The sequence below is a fragment of the Leopardus geoffroyi genome, chromosome D3 (assembly GCF_018350155.1).
Source record: "Leopardus geoffroyi isolate Oge1 chromosome D3, O.geoffroyi_Oge1_pat1.0, whole genome shotgun sequence".
Classification (NCBI taxonomy): domain Eukaryota; kingdom Metazoa; phylum Chordata; class Mammalia; order Carnivora; family Felidae; genus Leopardus; species Leopardus geoffroyi.
Genome location: NC_059339.1, coordinates 69,419,689 through 69,441,152, shown reverse-complemented (window position 1 = coordinate 69,441,152; position 21,464 = coordinate 69,419,689). Strand labels below are relative to the sequence as shown.

The following is a 21,464-nucleotide window of genomic DNA, read 5'->3' as shown; positions in this document are numbered from 1 at the left end:
TGCAACCTCCAGGCAGCTTTTCCAAACCCAGCAGGTTCGAGCATTGTTCAGAGCGGTCTACTCTGGCCAGGGCAGAAGCCTGTTAGTATTTTCTTTGACCCACATCTCTTCTGCTTAGAAGAAAGACTGGGAGGACCCTGGGGTTCCATCTCCTTTTTCAGCCCCAGGGGCTGAGCACGAACTGCTGGCAACTCCATGATCAATGAGGTGAGCCCTGCTCGCCCTTCTCAGGTGCGGGCTGTGTCTGCCCTGCAGTGCCCAGCATCAGTCTTTTGATTGAGAGAATGGGGCTCAGGCCACGGGCGTAGTAGTTCAGTCTTGAGTTCAAGGAACTGTAGTCTAGCCGGTTGGATCCACATACAATGGCTGCTCCAAGCACATGGTTCCTACAACTTAGGGACCTGAAGGAGCTGCCCGGCCATGGCTTTTCAAAGCGGGCTCCCCAGGCAGCCAGGCCCCACTCCTGCTCCATTGGACTCCCCAAAAGTCTTTAGTCTTCTGCCCTCAGTGTTTCTAGCAACTGCTTCCCAGCCCACTAGTGGCTCAGGAAATCAGTGTGACGGGTCATGACCAGCATCTTGTTTATTTAATGAAATAACCAGGGATGGAAAATGGCAATTTGTGGTAGAAAGGATATTACAGTCTGACCTTACTTGAGCTTTATATATAGACCCAGGTGCGTCATGATTTAAAAGGCACTTTTGCTGAGGAGGCTCGCAGAAGTGAGCTGCTCAGGGTCGCCAGTTGCTGTGGTTGAGTGAAGATTAGACACACCCTTCCTCTGCCCGGCTATGTGGTGATTGCCAAGCATCTTCCTGCTCACGTTAGAGTGTTGCCATCCAAACTGGTTCAACAGGAGTGAAGAGTAGAGTAGGGTTCTATGCCTGCCCGCCGGGGGCTGGGCCCAGACCCGAGGCTTGGCGTAAAACTGCACCCTGCCTGCTCCAGCTTGTAAATAGAAGTCGAGATTGTAGAACTGAACCCTGGGCCATAGCCAGAGGAGGCTTGGCCTTGGTGGAGTCAGGCCTGGCTTCCATTGTCTGCTCCCATTCTCCTCGGCTAGGTAACCTCAAGCGAGGAAATTAATCTCTGAGCCTGCGTTCCTGGATCACTAAGTAGTTACATCATGGGCGTGTGTAATGAATGACATAATGCCTCTAAAGTCCTCCACACAGTGCTGGGCACTTAAGCATTTAATAACATGTTTATCACTCATTTAGATATGAGTAAGAAACTACATGCTCATGGGTGCAATTATCTGGGTAAAACAGGCCTGTACCAGAAATATTTAGCTTTGTCTTTGTGAAACCCTGAAGCGTCTGGTCACCTCAAAAGATCATTGCAAAGTCCTTTAAGGAATTGAAATGGTCAGTCCAAGAATTATCTAAAGTCTGTCAAAACTGGAGCTGAGTTGTCCCCTGTTAAACTGTTGAGGGTCCTTGTACAAGAAACTTAGGGATCATGGGTCCTCATGGCCACACCTGTGCTGTGCAGCACAGAGCCCTCCAGGTGAGCCCAGAAGCCCAGGTGCTCATCTTTGTCTATAACATGACGGTGCTACTGATGGTGAGCTTGTCTGGGAGGCGTGAACGTTTGGGACCTTGCCAAGCCCGGGGAGACGGAACCAGGGAAGCGTGTGAAAATGAGCTATTCTAGGGCAGGTGGGACTGGGGGGATCTGTCTCTGTATGTAAGGAGCCACGTGTTTTTGCTAAGAACTTTCGAACAACGAGGAGTTTGCTATCAAAACAAGCGCTCTGCGGAGGGCGTGGACCTCTCTTCTTGGACAACGTCGAGGAGAAGCTACAAGGCTGGGTCTGATGTGGTTAGCTCTAGATAGCGCTTCAGGCACAGGTCCCGCGCATCCCTGCCACCTCAGATTCACCCGCCTTACTTGCTTGCAGCCTCGCTGGGAAATCAGAGCGACAGGGTGTGCCACCCACACTCCCGATTTTGCTGCCGCAGCACAGAATCATCTGTTCTAGGAGGTGGAAGAGGAAGTGGGTAGAGGACTTGACTCCCGTGGTCTCACCTGAGCTGCTGTAGAAAATGTTTTTTTGCCTTCATGCCACCCTTCCTTGTTAATCTGGCCACCTGTTCTGTGTCCTATCCCCTGTTGAGCATCTAGCTCTGTGCCAATGGCTGGGAGGGGATTAAGGATCTAAGTCCCGGCCTCTGCCTGTCAGGAGCTCACGGTCTGGGAGAAGTGATAAAAACCTAAAACGGCAACATAGAATTAGGTGCAAGTTGGAGAAGAAATGTGGCTTTGTGGAGGAGGTGAGGTTTGAGGTGGGCCTTGAAGGGTGAGGAGGCTTTGCACTGGGGGGTTGGTGGGGAGAGTGGGAGAATACTGCCAGCCTGGAAGCAGGGCAGTGTCCAGGCACGGAAGGGACGATAATGTCCCCTGCGCAGTGATCAGGGAAGAGGCTTTCTCTGCCCGTCAGTCCTCAATCAGTTCTTCCTGTTCAATCTTGCATTCTTAGCATGCCAGCCAGGCTTTTCTCCTCATCCAGACAACCTCTTCCTTGGCAGCTGAGAGAGCACATTGCCTCCAAGTCTTGAGACCCATATGGAAAACGGCTTCTCCTGCTGTTCGTTCCACCTGGCTGCAATCAGAGTTGCCTCGAAGTTGAGATGCCCGCAGACTTGCCTCTTAGGGGGCAGCTGATGGGTGTCTTTCCCTGCCTCCCTGATGGATCCACACCTCTTTCTAGGAGGTGATCGCGAGGGGCATCTGTACCTTTCCATAATTGCAAGTATTGTGGAGAGCTTAGGGAAGGAAGGAAAGACTGAGATTTTCCGGTATCACAAAAAATGTTACTTAATGCTGTGATGTAAACATTTGGGCTTAGATCCAGAATGCTGCCTTACCTTTGCTGTCTTAGCAGATTTTGCTGAAGGCTCAGAGGATTCCCTCCCTGAACTGCCATTTGAAATATTACCTTTTGGAAAGAGGCACTGTAGTTTTATGGCACTTTTGTTAGTGTTGAGGTAGAGCTGAATCATGCATCTACTCCATTTAGATCTGAATCCCCTTTCCCCAGTCATAGGGCCCAGGGTGGGGGGGGGGGAGCAGTGGTGAGGGCTGGGGAGAGGGCTGCGGGGCAAAGCTACCACACCTGCAGTCTCCTGACTCCGCCCCTTGCCTCCCTGTTCTGCCCCTGCCAATCATGGTAACCATTTAGAGTGACCTCATGGCCTTAAAGAAAAAAAAAAACAAAAAAAAAAACAAAACCTCCCTTCCTGCTTCATCCAGGAGAGAGGTGCATCTGCTGTGTCTGGGATCAAGTAAGAGAGGTGTTACAGCTCATGCGTGCCCATGAAGGGGTTAGCTTTTGAAGGAAGTACCAGGGACTCGCGTGTGTTACCTCAGAATGTAGAGCTGAGCAGTCGTGTTGTTACCTTGACTTGGGGAGTCCTTCTTGAGCCCAGAGGGACCTGAGTGGATTGGGAGTCATCCCCAAAAGAACTCACCTCCTTGGTTTTAAGACTCAACACAGCAAAGTGATTTTACTTGGTTTAGCTCGTCAGGTGACCACAACTTTGCCCAGCTGTTTTCCTCAGGAAACTTCCCTGCCTTCTTTGATGAGGGGAGTTAGGACTTAGAACGTTTTCTTGTGTGTCTCCAACTTCAATGGCCAAAGGGCACATGCCACTTTGCAGAGAGGAAAATGCCAAAGAGGAAGACTGTGCATGGCCCAGGGTCACAGGGACTCGTGATAAAATGCCCAGAGGGCACTTCCCCAGGAGCCCATGCAGAGGGCAGCCCTTTCCTACTGATGCCCTGGGCATAGGACCCTTGGCCCTATTCTGAAACAAACACGTGTCCTATGCCCCCAAAGCCCCGCGAGCCCGGACACCAAGTTGGCAGGCCAGTGGAGGCTCTCTGGGGCGCCCTCACCCCACCCTCGGGCAGTAGTATACTTGTCTATTTTTATCTCTCTAGAATTACGGCTCTCTGGGAGTCTGACTTAAAATACATCATTCAATTTGAAATGTATTGCCGTGGCAAAGAAATATGTCTGTTACGTACACAAAGCACCGTGATAAATGCCCTGTCTGGACGAGAGGCTTGGCCACCATCCCCGGGCTCCTGTGCCGTCCTCTGGCTCCCTCTGTGGGGTTCAGAGTAGTGTTGTGTCCCACGGGATTTGCGAAGCAAGTTCCATTTAACCACAACGTGTGTGTTGGAGGGGGGAGCGTACTTGAATACACAATGTTTATATTTAAAAAAAAACATAACTTCTCCTAAGTCTTCCATTCATTTCCTGTTCACCTTAGAAGAACTCACTGGTGCTTTCTGAGAAGACTTCACTTGCCAGCCTCCGTCCAAGGAGCTGTGCTCCGTCCAAGCACAGGACCTTGGAAGTAGGCGGAGTCTGGAGAAGTTGCTTTGTTCACCTTTCCATTTAATCACGATTAAACAGCCACGTGGTTACCTGCCTTGCTGTTAAAAGTCCCACCAAGGGCTCAGTCGGTTAAGCGTCTAACCCTTGATTTCGGCTCAGGTCATGATCCCAGGGTGGGGAGATGGAACCCCATGTCAGGCTCCACGCTGGGTTTGGAGCCTGCTTGAGATTCTCTGCCCCTCCCTTGCTTACGTGCATATGTCCGCATGTGTGTGCACGCGCGCTCTCTCTCTCTCTCTCTCTCAAAACAAAAATTTTAAAGCCCACTAAGAACGAACTTATTTCAGACTGAACCAGTTCTTCGTCCCAAGATCTTGCAGCCTTTAATTCTGGTGCTTTTGCCTGAGAGCTGTGCTCCCTTCCTTGGACCACACACAATCTGTCACATGGTTCTCAACCGGGACTGCACATCACAGCCACAGGGAAGCTTGTTTGTGAATGCTCTCTGCCTTGAAACTCTCCCTTGGAGGCAAGTGTTGGTCACTGGTCAGCTGCAGATGCTGGGTTGTATCTGGGCAGTGCTGGGACCGAATACATTTTCCGTTCCTCATTTTGTATCTTGGCTGCAGCTCAGAGCCAATGGGGAAGAATTCGGTTATGGGGGAAGGATTTGGTTTCCTTCCTTCAGACCTGGGGCTACCTTGAAGTCTCAGCCTGTGTTCCCCTGGGAGGCCCAGGACAGAGGGTGGGGATAAGGGGGAAAGCAAATCCAGGCTGTTGGTGGTATGAGTGGGGGGTGAACACCCTGCTACTTCGGCACTCAGAGCCTTCCACGAATACCTGTGCTGAAATGATGACAAATGCCGTGTGTTATGTATTACTTTACAAAGTGCCCCCCCACAACAAACCTCATCTCATTTGTTCATCACGTTGACTTTTTAAAATTGAGATGTAATTTATGTACAAGAAAAAAAAAATCCTTCAGTGGTTTTCATTATATTCCCAGAGTTGTACAACTGTCACTACTAATTGTGGATGTTTTCTCACCCCAGGGAGAAACCCTGTTCCCACTGGTAGTCACTACCTCTTCCCCCTCCTCCTAGCTTTGGCGACCACTTACTTGCTTTTCCTTTCTATAAATTTGCCTACTGTGGACATTTCATACAAATGGAAGCATATAAGTGGCCTTTTGTGTTATCCAGGTTTTAACATGTACCAGAACTTTATTCTCCTATGTTGCCTAATACTGTCATATCGTAAGGATACCCTATGTTTTATCCACTCATCGGTCAATGGACATTTGGGTTATTTCTGCTGCTTGGCAAGTGTGAATAATACTGTCGTGAACATCCACGTACGTATTTTTATGTGAACGTATATTTTTATTTCTCTTGATGATATACTTAGGAGTGGGATTGCTGGCTCACATGGCAACTCGGTTTACCCTGTTGAGGAGCTGCCAGACCATTTTCCACAGTGGTTGCACCATTTTACACTTCCACCGGCGATGGATGTGGCTTCCTGTTTCTATGCATTCTTGCCAACACTTATTGTTTGTTTTACTATGGCCATCCTAGGGGGTGTCAGGTGGTATCCCACTATGATTTTGATTGTATTTCCCTGATGATTACTGATGTTGAGTGTCTTTTCACGCGCTTATTGGCCATTTGTATATCCTCTCTGGAGAAATGTGTTCAGATTTTTTGCCCATGTTTTAATTGGGTCGTTTGTCTCTTTGGTGCTGTAGGAGTCCTTTATATTTTCTAGATGCTAGATGTTTGTCAGATTAGACTTGCAAATAGGTTCCCCATTTTCGCCCTATGGTAACCTGACATGCCATCTTCAGGGGTCCTTTCTGGTGGCCTGCTGTTGGAGAGAGCGTGTGACATGGAGCCTCCTACCCTGGTCTTCTTGGAGGGACTCTTAGAGTTGGTCTAATCCAGCCAGGCTTGCTTGAGGGAATCTATCCAAGAGAAGGGAAGTGCAAAGTGCTACCACTTTGACGGATCCACTCCATCTGTTCACATTCATCCATGGAGGGCTTCACAAGGAGACGTGTTCTCTAGAATGTCCCACATGTAGATGGTTGAATCTAGTATCTAGATGAGAACTCAGGCAACCAAAACATTGCCCTACTGTGTTTGCTCTGCCATTCACAGCAGTTGTGTTTACCGTGTGCTGTCTTGAGCCTTGGAGCTAGTTACCAGGAAGTGTCTGTCCAGCCTCACCTCTGCCTCTGATCTCCCCTTTCTTACCAGGAGCAATCACACCCCCAGTTGTGACTACTTTACCAGATCTACACATCTCCCTAGCAGGCCAGGGACACACAGGGTATGTCCTTGATGTCCAGGACATTCAGCCAGGCCCCTTGCCTGTGATTCCAAATCCGGGGAGAGCTGGGATGAATGTGACTTCTGTCCCTGAGGCCACTATGACTCTGTATAACCCAGGGTTGAGGCCACTATTGGGGCCTGGTAATAGACTAAGGATGGAAGCTCTTCTACCAGCAATAACGTGAAATGGAAGAGCAGCCGGGCTGCGGATTGGCTTAAAGGATACATCCAGACCCGTGAGCCACACAGCCATGCTGTGAGTGGGGGAGGACCTGTCCAGGGCCACCTGAGGAGGGCAGAAAGAGCAGGAATGGAAGCAGTGGACTCACACTGTAGAGGCGGATGGTAGGCAGGGTTGGTTCTCAAGATGGTGGTTTTCTAGACCAGAAGTATGTTCTAGAATAAAGATTTTGTAAAAGGGAACATTTTTGCATATTTCAGCAAATGGAGTAGCAGGTGATGGTCTGAAGATGTTGTGTGTCCATTTGAGCCCAAAAGGATTGTCCTGCCCCCAAAGCCAATAGTGCCCTTTGGGAGAAATGCTAGTAAAGAGAAAAGATTTAATGTTGGGATTCCAACCATTTTATTGGTCGGGAAAATACTTATTCTTTTAAAACGTAAGTGTGTATGAAGATACCATGAAAGGTGCAAAGAAGTTTAAAAATGTAGCCTTACCAAGCCAAGGGTGTCCAGAGTCTAGCAGAGAAGCTAACATATGTATAAAAACTATCTTGTGGAGAAGGCATAAAGCTCTGTATCCCACATCTCCGTGAAAACGCTGAGGGAGGGAGATTCCATGGTGGTAGAGTACCTCAAGTGGAAATCCTGCACACCCTCTGGTCCTGTAGAGGGTCTTCCTAATTTTTACATGACCACAAAAAACCTCCATCCAGATGTTCCTACCAAATCAGGAAGTTCTGTTAAGAAACGCTACTTTTGGAAAACTAATCACGTATTCTGTTTAGCTTCTACAAGTGAGGGAGCCTTTCATGCAAAGACTTTAAGAGCACAGAGTTGCACGGAAAAGGGAATCCACAATTGATTCTGGGTCCTTGGCTGAAGGACACTTGTATGTGCCCAGACCCCATGGTGGCCACATTCCCCTTTGGTAGCTCATGAGGGAGTACTTGCCCAAGCCCTTCTCAGCAGATGGTCTGTCTGCTGCAGGCACACTCCTCCCCCATCAGTGTCACCCTGGTGCCAGTATCCAATGAAGCCTTTGTGAGAAAAGGGGGAGAGCATTAGGTGGGAAGGGAGAGACCTTAGATTTTGGGAAGCTTTCTAAGCAGTCCACATGCATGAACTCCTTGGCCACCAAAGTGTGGGAGGTACTTTGCAAGGCACTTGATGTCCTCTCCAGTTTGGAGACATCCATGTGGGATGAATCCAGGATGTGACTTGCCTAAGGTCACATCCTGTCTGTGTCAGAGCAGGGTTCTTGGCTTCTGTACTCCCAGCTCGTTCTGTACTGGCCTTGGTGTCTTGGCAGTCACATCTGCCTACCATCTTGTCATTTCCTTGAGCCTGTAACCTCCCTGAGTTATGGAACTGTCAGCAGTTAAGAGATCTTCAAATTAGAACCGTTTGAGGTTTTTAGCCCAGCTAAATGCTGCTCTGATTATTCCCCCAGAGAAATTGCAAACTCGTAGGGAGAGAGAAGACGAGTGAGTACACAAATAACTGTATTGCAGGATGGGGGAGGTGCCCGCAGAAAGTCACACACAAGGTGCTGAGTTGGCTTCAAAGGAGAGCCCACATCTCCCTGTGGACAGGAACAGATGCGTGACGAGGCACATGTTGATGGGCGGGCAGAGGAAGAAGACGACTTAAGACTTCACAAAGCCCTTTCTCTGTGTGTACATCATTCTGTTTGCATCTTGCCCAACGTGGAAGTATCAGTAGAGAGCGAGGCCTGTTTTTAAAACTTGGGGGTTGGGGCAGACAGAGCTCAGAAGTCCGGTAACATTTGCATGTGTCAAAAACGCACATCTGATTTGTGGCTTATCAGCTCCAGCTCTGGTCCTAGGCCTCCAGAATTGAGATCGGTCAGACCTCAGAAGTTTTCTTGACGTTTATGGTACATGACTGGAATAATTGAAGCAGCATTTAGCTAGGTAGATAGCCTTACATGTTTCCATGTTTAAAGCCACCTGTTCTAGGGGCTCCTGGGTGGCTCAGTCCATTGAGCGTCCGATTTCAGCTTAGGTTATGATCTAGCAGTTCGTGAATTCAAGCCCCACATCGGGCCCACTGCTGTCGGCACGGGAGCCTACTTCAGATCCTCTGTCCTGCTCTCTCTGCCCCTCCCCTGCTTGTGCTCTCTCTCCAAAATAAAATAAAAACTGCCTGTTTGAGATGGCCTGGGAGTCGGTGGGCTTGGTTCACAGCCCCTCTGCAGCTGGAGGGGCAGGAAACGACTTGAGCTCAGTCAGTGAAGGGCATAAAGGCAGCAGGAACCTTTCCCCAGACCTACAAGAGGCCTCAGGGGCTCCTAGCACCTCTCTGCTCTCCCACAGAAGGAAGGGGGGGAATGACTGATAAAGGGAATGGGAGCTTTGCAGGGGACTATGAAAACGTTCTAGAACTCCATATTGGGTATGGTTGCACAACTCTGCAAATATACTAAAATCTGTTGTCCACTTTAAAATAAATTTTATGGTATGTGAGTTATCTCAATAAGTTATAAAAAGCAGAACTTCTAAACAGCACTTTTACACTGTAAAAAATGTAAAGGGGAGAATGCTTTTTGTTACTTGCTCTTAGGCTGACACCCTCTCTGATACCTGTAGCTTTGTTAGACACCTGCCACCGAACCAAGGAAGGTGACGGACGTGGTGGAGAGGCAGGGAGCTTGGTCTCCATTTCCCTTTGCCTCCCAGGGTGCTGAGGAGCATGGCCCGGGAGGGAGAGGGGGATCCGAAGGAGGCCCACGCTGGCGGATGGTTGTGGAGCGCAAGGAGGAGCTCCAAAAGGACCAGACTGCCAAGCGTGCCCTGCTCACCACCCAGCGGGAGTTCCTGATATTCCACCGTGCTCCGTTCTTCTCATGAAACTTCTGGAGGACCCCATTTAAAGGCAAATGTGCTTCAGGAGAAAGGGATACAATCCATTTACTCCTCAATAATACTTCTTGAAAAATTTTTATTTGGTAAATATCTTTTAATGTTGACTTATTATGAGAGAGGGAGCACGCATGCATGCCCTGGGGAGGGAGGGAGGAGAGCAAAAATCCCAAGTAGGGTCCACGACAGCACGGAGCCCAATATGGGGCTCGATCTCAAGAACCCGTGAGATCATGGCCTGAGCTAAAATCGAGTCAGATGCTCAGCCGACCAAGCTACCTAGGTGCCCCCCACCCCAAGTAATACATGAAAATGAGATGAATGAGTCACTGGACAGTCACTCAGCCAGGACTCCGATGCACAATCTGGAGGCAGCACCTAAATGATTTCCAAACAGGCGACAAGGACCGCGTGTGTTCCTGCGGACAGGGCCTGTGTGGCAGCCCCTGATGCCTCTGACGGGGCGAGCTGGGGCTGACGGACGCCTCTGCCGAGGACGCAGAACGGATGGGGACGGATGGCCAAGCTCACTTGTGGAGGGATTCAGATGGGAAATTCTGTCTCCTTAGAATAGAACTGCGTAGAAACAATGTGTGATGTGAGGAGGTTGTGAGCTGGAAACGGGGAAGGAGCAAGGAGGGTCAGAGTGAACATCTGTGTGAAGGAAGATTTAAGTAGAGATCTCCTCAGAGGCCGAGAGACAGACCTGAGGCCTTCTGAAAGATTCCCTTCCAGAACGTACCAAAGCACAATTATTGAAAAGGTGGCGGGATTGTGAGTGCTCTGGGTTTTTTGTTTTTGTTCTGTTTTTAATTGGGAGTTGCTGAATACCTCATGGTGGGCTCACATTACTCTAATGAAACAGGAGAAATGATAGGTGAGATCTGCTTTGGGCAGGAAGATGGTTCTGGGGCACCTGGGTGGCTCAGTCGGTTAAGCATCTAGCTTCAGCTTAGGTCATAATCTCGTGGTTCATGGGTTCAAGTCCCATGTCAGGCTCTGTGCTGACAGATCGGAGCCTGGAGCCTTCGGATTCTGTGTCACCCTCTCTCTGCTCCTTCTCTGCTCGTATTCTCTCTCAAAAACAAACGTCAAAGTTAAAAGATTTCTTCTAACGTATACCAAAATGTGTGAGTGGTAGTGTCACTGGGGGTTAGGATGAGGCCAACTTTTATTTGCTGATGTATATTTTCTGCATGTAAATGGGGTGCCTGGGTGGCTCAGTCAAGCTTCTGATTCTTGGTTTCAGCTCCGGTCATGATCTCCCAGTTTCATGGTTCGAGCCTTGTGTCGGGCTTTACACTGATTGTGAAGCCTGCTTGGGATTCTCTGTCTCCCTCTCTCTCCTCTCCCCCACTCATGCTTTGTCTCTTTCAAAACAAACTTAAAAAAAAAAAAAAGTTTTCAATGAGAAGTACTAGCTTTATGAAAGAAAGCCAACATTTAAAACCAAGCTGTGTCCCAGGCAAGGTTCCTCCTCTAGCAGCCAAGGGGAGCTCCGTGCTTGGGCAGAAACCCCGTGGGTGGTCCAGCCTCTGGTCAGTCCTCCCAGAGAGACCTCCAAACCCTCCTTTTCCCTCTTTCACTCATGACTGTATAAGTCAGCCACACACTGAAATTCTCACATTGGAGGAAGACGGTAGGTCCAGGAATGGTTTTTTACTGCTCTGAGAACAGCTTTATGCCGGGACTAGCGACCCTATGGGGCACTGAGATGGCTGCGGCCCTTCTGTGGCTGGGAGGCAGGCCATGCCACCTGACGCACCTGCTTTCCCTCCAGGTGGGCCTACCACGACTTCTTCAACCGGTATCGGGTGCTGGTCAAGAAGAGAGAGCTCGCCAACACAGACAAAAAGGCCATCTGCAGATCTGTCCTGGAAAGCCTCATCAAGGTGAGCTGGTGCACCCCTGGAGGCTTACCCGGAATGCCTTGGGAATTGGGGGAGTGATCAGCCCTCGTGGTCTTTGTCTTTCTTATTAAAACTGTTTGACATGCTCATCCATTTTCCAACATCAGCGACTTTAAAAGAGAAGTCCCTTCACGTACATAGCGGACTTTTTTCATGTCTCGGCACGTGTAAAAAGTAAAAATGTTTGTACATTTTGTGATGAAGCTGCTACTGGCCTGTGGCTCTGGCTTCTCCAAAGCCTGAGGCTCCATATTATCTGCCCACACCGCACACCTGCCCAGGGGCTCTGACCTGGCCCAGGAACAGCTTGGAAGTCAGCATTTGGGAAAATCGGTGCACTTTTCCTATCTTCTTGCATAGCTGGCCTCCGGCCTTCCCCTAAAGGCTTGTTTTAAATAAGGCAACAGATGTAATTAACACAATATGAACTCAAACCTGAGCCTTGAGACTGGAGCTACTTTGGGGCCCTTTGTGAGGGGTGTATCCTAAATATTAGCTCCACAGTATTCAGGGATTCTAGCAGGACATGGTAAAAAATGGTCTTGATAAAGGGTTAGATTACATCAAACATCTTCCCTTTCGAAAGGTAACGTAATGGAGAGAACTAGATCAAAAAATTTTCAATTTTAAATACAGTTCACTCTCACACATTGTAGGTGTAAAGGGCATCACCCCCCCCCCCCCGCCACACACACACATTAAAAAAAAAAAAATTCACATATAACTTCAGACTTCCTAAAAGTAAGCCACTAATAAATAGCCTGCCGTTGACCAGAAGCCTGGTGCATGGTGTCCTGTGTTGCAGACACATGTATCCTTTACTGCAGGGGACAGTCTTTGTGTTAATGCCCAGCCCCTGCTTATAAGCAGTGAGCCGATCACAGCTGGAGCATTTGGAACAAACTAAGTGTATTCCCTAATGAAAAAATGTATGAATGTGAAAATTGTATGAATGTTTCCTTTGCTTGAAAGACTTTCTTCCTCTTCCCCTTGTCTGCCTAGGTTCCACCCTTCTTCCCGACTGGGCTCTTAAAATGCCTTCTGGTCTGCAAAGCCTGTTCTGATTTCCCAGAAGGAGTTAGCGACCCCCGTCCTCTTTTGGCCACCAGCACTCCGTTTCTGTCTTCCATTATTGCATTTACCTACCCCCTTGTCTTGCAGTTGAGAGTTTGTCATTTCACCGGACTATGAACACTGAAATGTCAGGGATCCCGTTGTTGTGTTCCTGGCACCATGACTGGTTCTTACAGGAGCTCTGAGTTTGTGCAGGTGGCTGCATGGGTTCCCAGCTTGGGGGAGGGGGGGGAGGGGCAGTCATGACTGTCACCTGCCACTAATAGCTCACGGTTATGAAGCACTTAGGAGTCACTTTAACCCTTCACATCCCTCTTCTAGTCCTCGCATGGTGCCTTAGGGGGACGCAAGCGTCCTTCTCATTTTGTAGATGAGGAAACTGAAGTATAGAAAGCCGATCAAAGTTCCCCAAGGTGTTACAGGTGGACCGGCTCAACACCCCCCAGCCACTCTGAATCACAGTGCCCATTGAGCCAGTCTGATTGACTAATGTCACCGTGCATAATTAACCTTTCTGCAGAAAGAATAGGGATCAGTGCTTCAAGACTTCTCCGGGGACCTTGTATTTCCTGTTTCCCTCCCCTTTTTGGGGCCTCATCTTCTAGTCACCAGTGCTACCTAGGGTGAAGCTACATGTTAACCTAGAAGGGGACCCGCCAGCACCAAGCAAGTGCCAGTGCGTTTTAGAACACAGTGACGAGGAGAGAAGCTGGTGGCATGTGGGCCAGGCAACAGGTGCTTAATAGCTGGGAGTTTAATGGGAGGGAGGCTGGGGCCAGCTTCATGAGGTCGCTCATGAGTGATTGTCTCCTCCTACAGGGATTGTAGGAATGCCCTTCATCCCCTACTGGAGTTTGTTTATTCTTTAATCCCACCAGCATGTATTGCATCCTTTCTACGTACTCTAACCTAGAATGGTCGCTCACTGTGAGCCTTATAAAAGAGCCTAACACATGCGCCCTGCCCTCCAGGACTGCTAGTACCTGGTGTGATTATAGACCTCACCGGAGGGAATCAGATTATGGAGGACCTGAGCCTTGATCGTGACAGGGGAGCAGAATATTAGCAAGTGTCCGCTGGGAGTCCAGGGAGCATAAGGAAATATGTGTGCACGGCGTGCGGAGAGGAGATGGTGTTGCAGAGGGGGCGTGGTGCAGTGAGAGACCGCTGGCCTGGGAGTCCTGCCTCTCGATGTCTCCAGTGAGACCTAGAGGGAGTCCCTGCATGCCAGGCTTTGGTCTTGGCATCTGTGAGGTAAAAGGAGTGGCTTGGGGTGGATTGCTGAGATTCTGTTCTGCTCCCTCAGTCTATGATTCTTAGGGGAGCTCTCAGAAGATCACCCCTGATTGAGTGGTATGTGAACGGTGTCGTCAGCAAGTTCCGAGGGTTAGAGAAAGCAGGTCTGAGGTAGGGGATGTGCCCCAGACACGTGGGCTGAGGAGAGAGTGGCCATCAGGCTAGTGGTGACTGGCTACAGCAGGTGGGACCTTCAGAAGGATCCTTACTTGTGAAAACAGTGGCTTTGCAGACCAAGTCACACCCTTCCTGGTGGTTTTTCAGAAGAGGAAACAAGCGTGTGTGCTCTGGTTCCTGGGATGCAGCAGATACCCCCAGGCCCTGGCTCTGCTGAAGCCTGAGCTGCCAGGCGTCTTTCCGGACTGTGAGGGCTGAGCCACCCACCTTTTGCTCCCTAGCCCCTCTTCACTGAGAGGGAGCCCTGGCCAGTAGGGCAGTGATGAAGGCAGGGCCTCAGCTGCCTGGGGGCTTCTCCCCTCATCCAGCCCATCCCTCCCAGCGTGTGCTGAGGGCCCACTGGGCACATGGCCCTGAACAGAGGCAGGGATGAGGACCAGGCCCACACCTAACCTCTCCCAGCTTCACCTGCAGCCTGGCTGTGAATGGGGACAGTTGGCGACCGTCCAGCTGGACGCTGTGTCCCAGCTTAGGCAGTTCCATCTTGCCTGTGTGAGGAACCCGTAAAACGTGGTGATTCAGCATTATTTCAGAGCCGTTTGTCAACCTGAGACATTCTATCATGTGTGTGTTTTTCTTAGACCTTGGCTCATTACTTCTTCCTTATGGTCTTCGTGCCGATGAACAAAATTAGATGGGAGTTTATCTACGAAGAGCACTCAGTTACAGCGGGTTAACTATCAAGTGCTCTACCCCAGCTTGTCTGCAAGCACACTGCTGGGTCGTCTTTCCTTAGCCACAGGGGTGAGCACAGGGAAAGGTAATTAACATTAACCTAATTAGATACAATTAAGATACAATTAAGATACAAAATAAGATATGTCAAATCTCAAAACCTAGTCTGAAGTCAAATAAAATTCCTTTGGAGAGCTATATGCAATCTGAAATTATGCATACAATGGTGTGGCCATTTGAGGATAATCTTTGTAAAATGATCTGAGCGGGTCATTTCCTTGCTCAGAGCACCACCAGGGGCTTCCCATCCCAGTTGTGTACTGTGGCCTGCGGGGCCTTTGGTGATTTGTTCTTTCTGCCCCCACACTTGACCCTCCTGACTCTCCTGTTCCTCAAACATACCCAGCTTTTGCTACCACAGGACATTTGCATCTGTTTTACTCTTCTCCTGGGGATGCCTCCTTTAGTTTATTTAGGTTTTTGTTCAAATACTACCTCCATAAAAACGCCTTCCTAGATTTACCCTATTTAAGCATCCTCATCGCACCCTTAAATCCCAAGTTTTACTGTCTTCAGAATCTTCACTGCCTGAAAACCTTGCCTTGGTTTGCTTGCCTTTCTCCTCTCACCATGATGTCAGTTGCTTGACGGCAGGCATCTTGTTCAGTGCTGCGGCCTGGACGCCGTCACCCCACGTCTAGTAGTAGGGACTTAGTGTCTGTCCAGTGAATGCTGAGAGTTGGGGTGTGTCTCAGGAGCAGGGGTATCCAAGCTCTGACCAGGGAACGCTGCATGGAAGAACTGGATGGTAGGGTATGTTACCTCACTGATGCTCCCCTCCCTGCTTTGTAAAGGATCCCGACAAGTTCCAGTTTGGCCGCACCAAGATCTTTTTCCGGGCAGGCCAGGTGGCTTACCTGGAGAAGCTTCGGGCTGACAAGTTCCGGGCAGCCACGATCATGATCCAGAAAACTGTCCGGGGCTGGCTGCAGAAGGTGAAATACCGCAGGCTGAAGGCCACTACCTTAACTCTGCAGCGGTATTGCCGAGGGCTCCTGGCCCGCAGGTGAGCCAAACTGGGGCACATCTGGTGTGTCAGGTCGCGGGGGAGCGGGGCTTGGTTGGTTGGCCTCCCTCAGCCTGATTAGAGTGGTTCTTTCTGCACCCAGCTTCTCTCAGGAACTGGGTACATGTCTCCTGTGCCCTTCTCACCTGAGGGAGTAAGTCTAGCTCCAAGTCTCCTGGTTCTCCCAGTCTGTCCCCATCCCACCAGCACTAACCTAGGGTGGGCCCTGTGTGCCACAAAACCACTATTTTCCCTTTGCCTAAATCCCAAAGTAATCTTCTTTTAGAAAAAAAGACCAATTCAGCCTTCACCCCTTCCACTAAGCTTCTTTATTTTACAGCACCGTTTTCCAAATCCCCCGGGAGTTTGGGAATGAGAGCTGGAAAGATCCTGGAAGGTCCTTAGGTAGATTCATTGCATACCCACTGAGGGTATGACTTTAGCCACAGGTGGCTATGCAGGGGCAGAGCAGCCCAGCACCATGCAGCCCAAACTACTTTCCCTCCCACCTGGTCTCGTTGGGTCGATAAGGCACCAAAGCAGTGTGAGCCTCTCCACCGAGAGGGCACGTGGGACACGGCCTCCCGCAAGACCCACCCCTCATTCTAGATCCACAAGCTCACCATGTAGGAATTTACTTATTCCATGAAGTCTTGCATTTGGAAGTCAAACTTTGACAAGTGGCTGTTCAGTCACTTCTGCTGGAACATTAAAAGGAAAAAAAGCCCCTGAGTTACAAGCCAGATCAGGCATCCTTTGTATCCGAAAGTTCGAGATTGCTCATGCTGGCCTTCACATCCTTGCTGTAGGCTGTTTCCCCGGGCTTAACCAGAGATGATGAATGCCACTGATCACCTCTGAATCACCAAGAGATGATCTCTGGAACAAAAGCTATAGAAATAGAAAGTTGTCAGTAGCACCAACGCTAAGTAATCGTCAGCAGTCTGTGCCCGTAAGCCAAGTCATTGCCGAGTGCCCCTGTGTGTGCAACTCTGTCTTACCCAGAGGACAGGGAGAACCTAAAACAGAGTTGGCCTGTGTTCTCCCTGCGGGAGTTCGTGCCCCGGGGGACATGCAGGGCCCACATAGGGAGAAAGTACCTACGAAGAGTTAGACTGTCGAACCAGACTCCCTTCATGCGGGGTAGGGCTGGTGGGTTCCCTCCTCCTCTGCTGGAGGACTTCTGAGAGCCTTTCTAACTTTTAATACTCTGAGTTTCTGAACACTTGCTATGCACCTGGCATCAAACAAAGCCCTGAAGGGTAAGAAGTGTCAGATTAACTTTGTCTTACTTGGGGGGTGTGGTGGGGAACGGAGAAGCGAAACAGGAAAGTAGAGGTGTCTGTGCTTCATGCGTCCTAGACGGAAAGGGCAGGGGAGATGAGAGAGCAGGGAGGTAGGGTGCAGGCCTGTGAAGGTTTTATTCATTCAGCAAATATATACCAAGCACCTACAGGCCTGGCCCTTGCGAGATATGGGGGGCATGATTGAGAGCTGGCTGTTGGCATCTCCAAGCTGAGTGAGGTACCGGAGACCGACAGAAGCGTAAACGTGCTGTCAGTGGGGACTGCCCAGGTTGGTGTGAGGGGTTCACGGGAGGGGGAGTGAACAGGGCTTGGGAGGCTCAGACTGAGCTTTAAACTTTTGGGAAGACCTCTTAGACAACACGGAAGATGCTCATGCTGCCGTTCAGGGCCTGAGCTCCAGGTACCTGTGGCATTGCTGTGTTCTGAGAGCGTGATCAACATGGGCTCAGCCTGGAGCATCCAAGCACATGGCTTGTGTTCACACACGGCTCCCAGGCCTCCGTCAGCAGGGCCCGCCTGTGCTCTCCCTCCCCAGGCTGGCCGAGCACCTGCGGAGGACGCGAGCAGCCATCATGCTCCAGAAGCAGTACCGCATGCGGAGGGCCCGCCTGGCCTACCAGAGGGTCCACAGGGCCACCGTCACCATCCAGGCCTTCACTCGGGGCATGTTCGTGCGGAGAATCTACCAGCAGGTGTGTAGCCACTCCCCCCACCCCCCTGCCAGCCCTGCCCCGGGGACTCAGGGGCTGCAGACTGGGAGTCAAAGCAGCAGCAAATGGATTGTCGCCACCACGAACATTGTGGGTGTGCTCCTAACTTTCTTCTAAGTGATTTGACACCTTTGCTCCCACTGAGTCCTTTCGAAGTCCCATAAAGTATAGTATGTTAGAGTCTTCCAGAGAAACGGAACGTGTATGTGTGTGTGTGTGTGTGTGTGTGTATACAAATATGGGGACTCTCAGGAAACTGTCCACATGGTTATGGATGCTGGGAAGTCCCATAATCTATCATCTATAAGCTGGAGGCCCAGGAAAGGCAGGGGTGTAAATCAGTCCACGTCTGAAGGCCTAAGAACCAGAGGAGCCAATAGTGTAAATCCCAGTCCCAGTGCAGGAGAAAATGATGTCCTAACTCAAGCAGTGAGGCAGGAGGAAAGGGGCGAATTCCCCTTCCCTCTGCCTTTTGTTCTCTTTGAGCCCTCAGGGATGATGCCCTCCCACATTGCAGGGAAGACAGTCCACTCATTCAGATGCTCATCTACTGTAGAAACGCCCTCAGACACACCAGAAGCAGTGTTTAATCTGGGCACCGTGAGGCCTGGCAAGTCCACACGTGAGAGTAACCATCATAGGTTGGATGGGTGCATGTCGTCATGCTCCTTTGACAGCTGAGATACTCGGGGACGCTGTCCCCTGCCCAAGGGCACTTGGTCAGCCAGTGGCAGAGCCTGGTGACCTGTCTTGGGCTCGCTCAGACTTGAGAGCAGAGGGCAATATGAGGTGGTATCAGGTCTCACCTCTTCATTTAGTGGGTTAGGACTCTGAAGCCCAGCAAGGTAAGGTCAGGGCAGCGGGACCCCGACCTCCCTGCCAGGCCATTATTCCAGCGAAGCCGAGTTACCCAGTAGCCTTGAGTCAGGACACAGCCATTCCAGCATATCACTCCGATACAGCTGAAGCCCAAAGCTAGGATGAAGGACAGATTGGAAGGAAAGGTCTAAAATATTCTTTTTTCCTAAAGAGAACATTTTTCTCTTTCATGGTCAGAGAAGGTCTGATTTTCTAATAAAACACTGAAGTGACCGTGAAAAATCAAATGTGATCAGACACCAGGGTGGCACCGAGTGATGTAAGATGGGGAAACCCAAGTCAGTGGGAGGTCGTTGTGTGAACCTTCCTGGGAGATCAGTGACATCTGTGTGATGTCCTCAGGGAAGGGGCACATGACTTTGGGAGGCACTAGGCTTGAACCCAGCTCTATCTTAGAGCTGTGATACTGGGCATATTTGCTCGTTTATTCATTTATCCCACAAATACTTCTTTTGCAAGGCATTAGGGTAGACACATTGAGGATCTCGTTTTCTGAGTGGTTGGTAACTTGATAGAAAAAGGAAAGTGAATTACAAGCCATATTTGTACCTATAAGTCATTGGCTCATCATGGACTCTGACTAGAGAATCTCATCCCCCGGGCTCCCCATCACCAGGGAGGGGAGCTGAATCTGTTGAATGGGAAGATGCCAGCAGGGTTTATCTTCAGGTCCCTCCAACTTGGGAGGTTTTTATGCTGTGGTTCCCTAACCAATAAAACAAAGTAAAACAAACTACTAAAAACAAGAGTTTAACAGCTGCCTCTCTGCAGGTAGATAGGCTGCTGCAGAACTTAGTTAAAACTTGTTCATGAAACAAATGGCCACCAAAACTTGGTTAGGCATGTCCTCTCTGCATCTCCTAAAACTAGGCCAGTCTTGGCTCTCCCTTCCTCCAGGCAGTGTGTGAGCGTCCCTCATTCCTGTCCTGCAGTGCAAACCCACCAGGTGTGTGCTTGTCCCTACCAGGTCCTCATGGAGCACAAGGCCACCATCCTCCAGAAGCACGTGCGGGGCTGGGTGGCACGTAGGCGCTTTCAGCGGCTACGGGGCGCGGCCATTGTCATCCAGTGTGCCTTCCGCATGCTTAAGGCCAAGCAGGAGCTGAAGGCCCTCAAGATCGAGGCCCGCTCAGCAGAGCACCTGAAACGTCTCAACGTGGGCATGGAGAACAAGGTGGTCCAGCTGCAGCGGAAGATTGATGACCAGGTCAGCACCAGGGGGGCCTTTGAGAGAAATCCTCAGGGAACTGCTTGTGTCAGAGACCTGAGGGAGCACAGACATCCCGAGAAGATCACTCGGCAGGAATGTCTACTGACTATGGCAGACAGAATAGTGCCCCCAAAGATGTTTGCATCCTAATTCCCAGGGCCTGTGAATATGGGACCTCACATGGCAAATGGGACTTTGCAGATGTAATTAAGGGTCTTGGGATGGGGAGACAAGCCTGGATTATTTGAGTGGGCCCAGCGTATTCACAAGGGTCCTCGCAAGAGGGAGGCAAGAGGGTCAGATTCAGAAAGGATGTGGTGACAGAGGTTGGAGTGAGGCAGGGCCATGAGCCCAGGATGCAGGCAGCCTCCAGGAACTAGAAAAGCAGTAACATGAATTCCCCACTGGAGCCTCCAGGAGGAACACAGCCCTGCTCTGACCCCTTTTAGGCTTCTGACCTCCAGAACGATAAGGTAATAGATTTGAATTAGTAACTTTATGGTAATTTGTTACTACAGTAGTCAAAATCATGGTCTTCTGCCCTTGTAAAGGCAGCCTGGGGTAGTCATCTTAGCTGATGTTAATGGGGAGGTTTCGCTGCCTGCCAGGCTCTGTCCTGGTGCTTTGTATGAACTTGTTTAACCCTCACAACAGCCCCATAAGGTGAATAGCATCATCCTCCATTCTTGACAGGTGGAGGTCACACAGGTGACCTTGGAAGGCCATGATTTGAACCCCACTGGTCTGGCTCTGGAGCCCATGTTCTTTACCACTTTGCTCTTTGGCCTCTGTTGCGTTGTGTGGTGGGAAAAACACATGCTTTGGAATCCGAAAGAATCCAGTTCACATTCAACTCTGCTGCTTAGAAACCAAGTGACCTGATCCCTCTATGCCTCAGTTTTCTTATCCATAAAATGGGGCTTCTAGGGCTGGAAGAAGAGTGAGTGAACATGCACAAAGGATCTGGTATGCACTAGGGAGCCCAGGAAATGGTTACCACTATTATATTTATGCTTTTTCCTTTTCCTACCCTAACCACCTTCTCAACCAGTCCCACAAGTGACAAGTCATTGGTCAGGTCTCTATGGGTGTGTGGGGTATTGTGCAGGGCACTGCAGGGAATCCGAAACAAGCCCAGGATGCTCGACACCCCCCACCAGGTCGGAAAGATGAGAAAGGCACGTGTGCACACACTCCCATACACCCACTTTTTTGGTGGCTCCAGTGGCCAATTTTCTTCATTCTCCTCTTTGGAACAACTTGGTGCTTGACAGTTTCTGGTGCTTCATTAGGCTTGGTGAGCAGAGGATGACTTTGACACACATGGATGCTGTATTGCAAGGGAACAATATTAAGGTAGTGTGGCCAACAGCATCCACTACCCTGATGATTTCCTGTGCACTCTCACGTGCCACGC

The 21,464-nt window shown here is 50.0% G+C and overlaps 1 protein-coding gene across 3 annotated transcripts in view; it reads left to right on the top strand.

Moving 5' to 3' along the window:
- The window catches only part of MYO5B (myosin VB), a 340,352-nt gene that overhangs the window by 256,810 nt on the left and 62,078 nt on the right, over positions 1 to 21,464 (top strand). For all 3 annotated transcript variants that reach the window (XM_045459496.1, XM_045459497.1, XM_045459498.1), the window contains exons 18-21: positions 11,524 to 11,635; positions 15,730 to 15,941; positions 17,784 to 17,940; positions 19,805 to 20,044. In XM_045459496.1, coding sequence (XP_045315452.1) covers positions 11,524 to 11,635; positions 15,730 to 15,941; positions 17,784 to 17,940; positions 19,805 to 20,044 — 721 coding nt within the window. The remainder of the gene's footprint in view (positions 1 to 11,523; positions 11,636 to 15,729; positions 15,942 to 17,783; positions 17,941 to 19,804; positions 20,045 to 21,464) is intronic.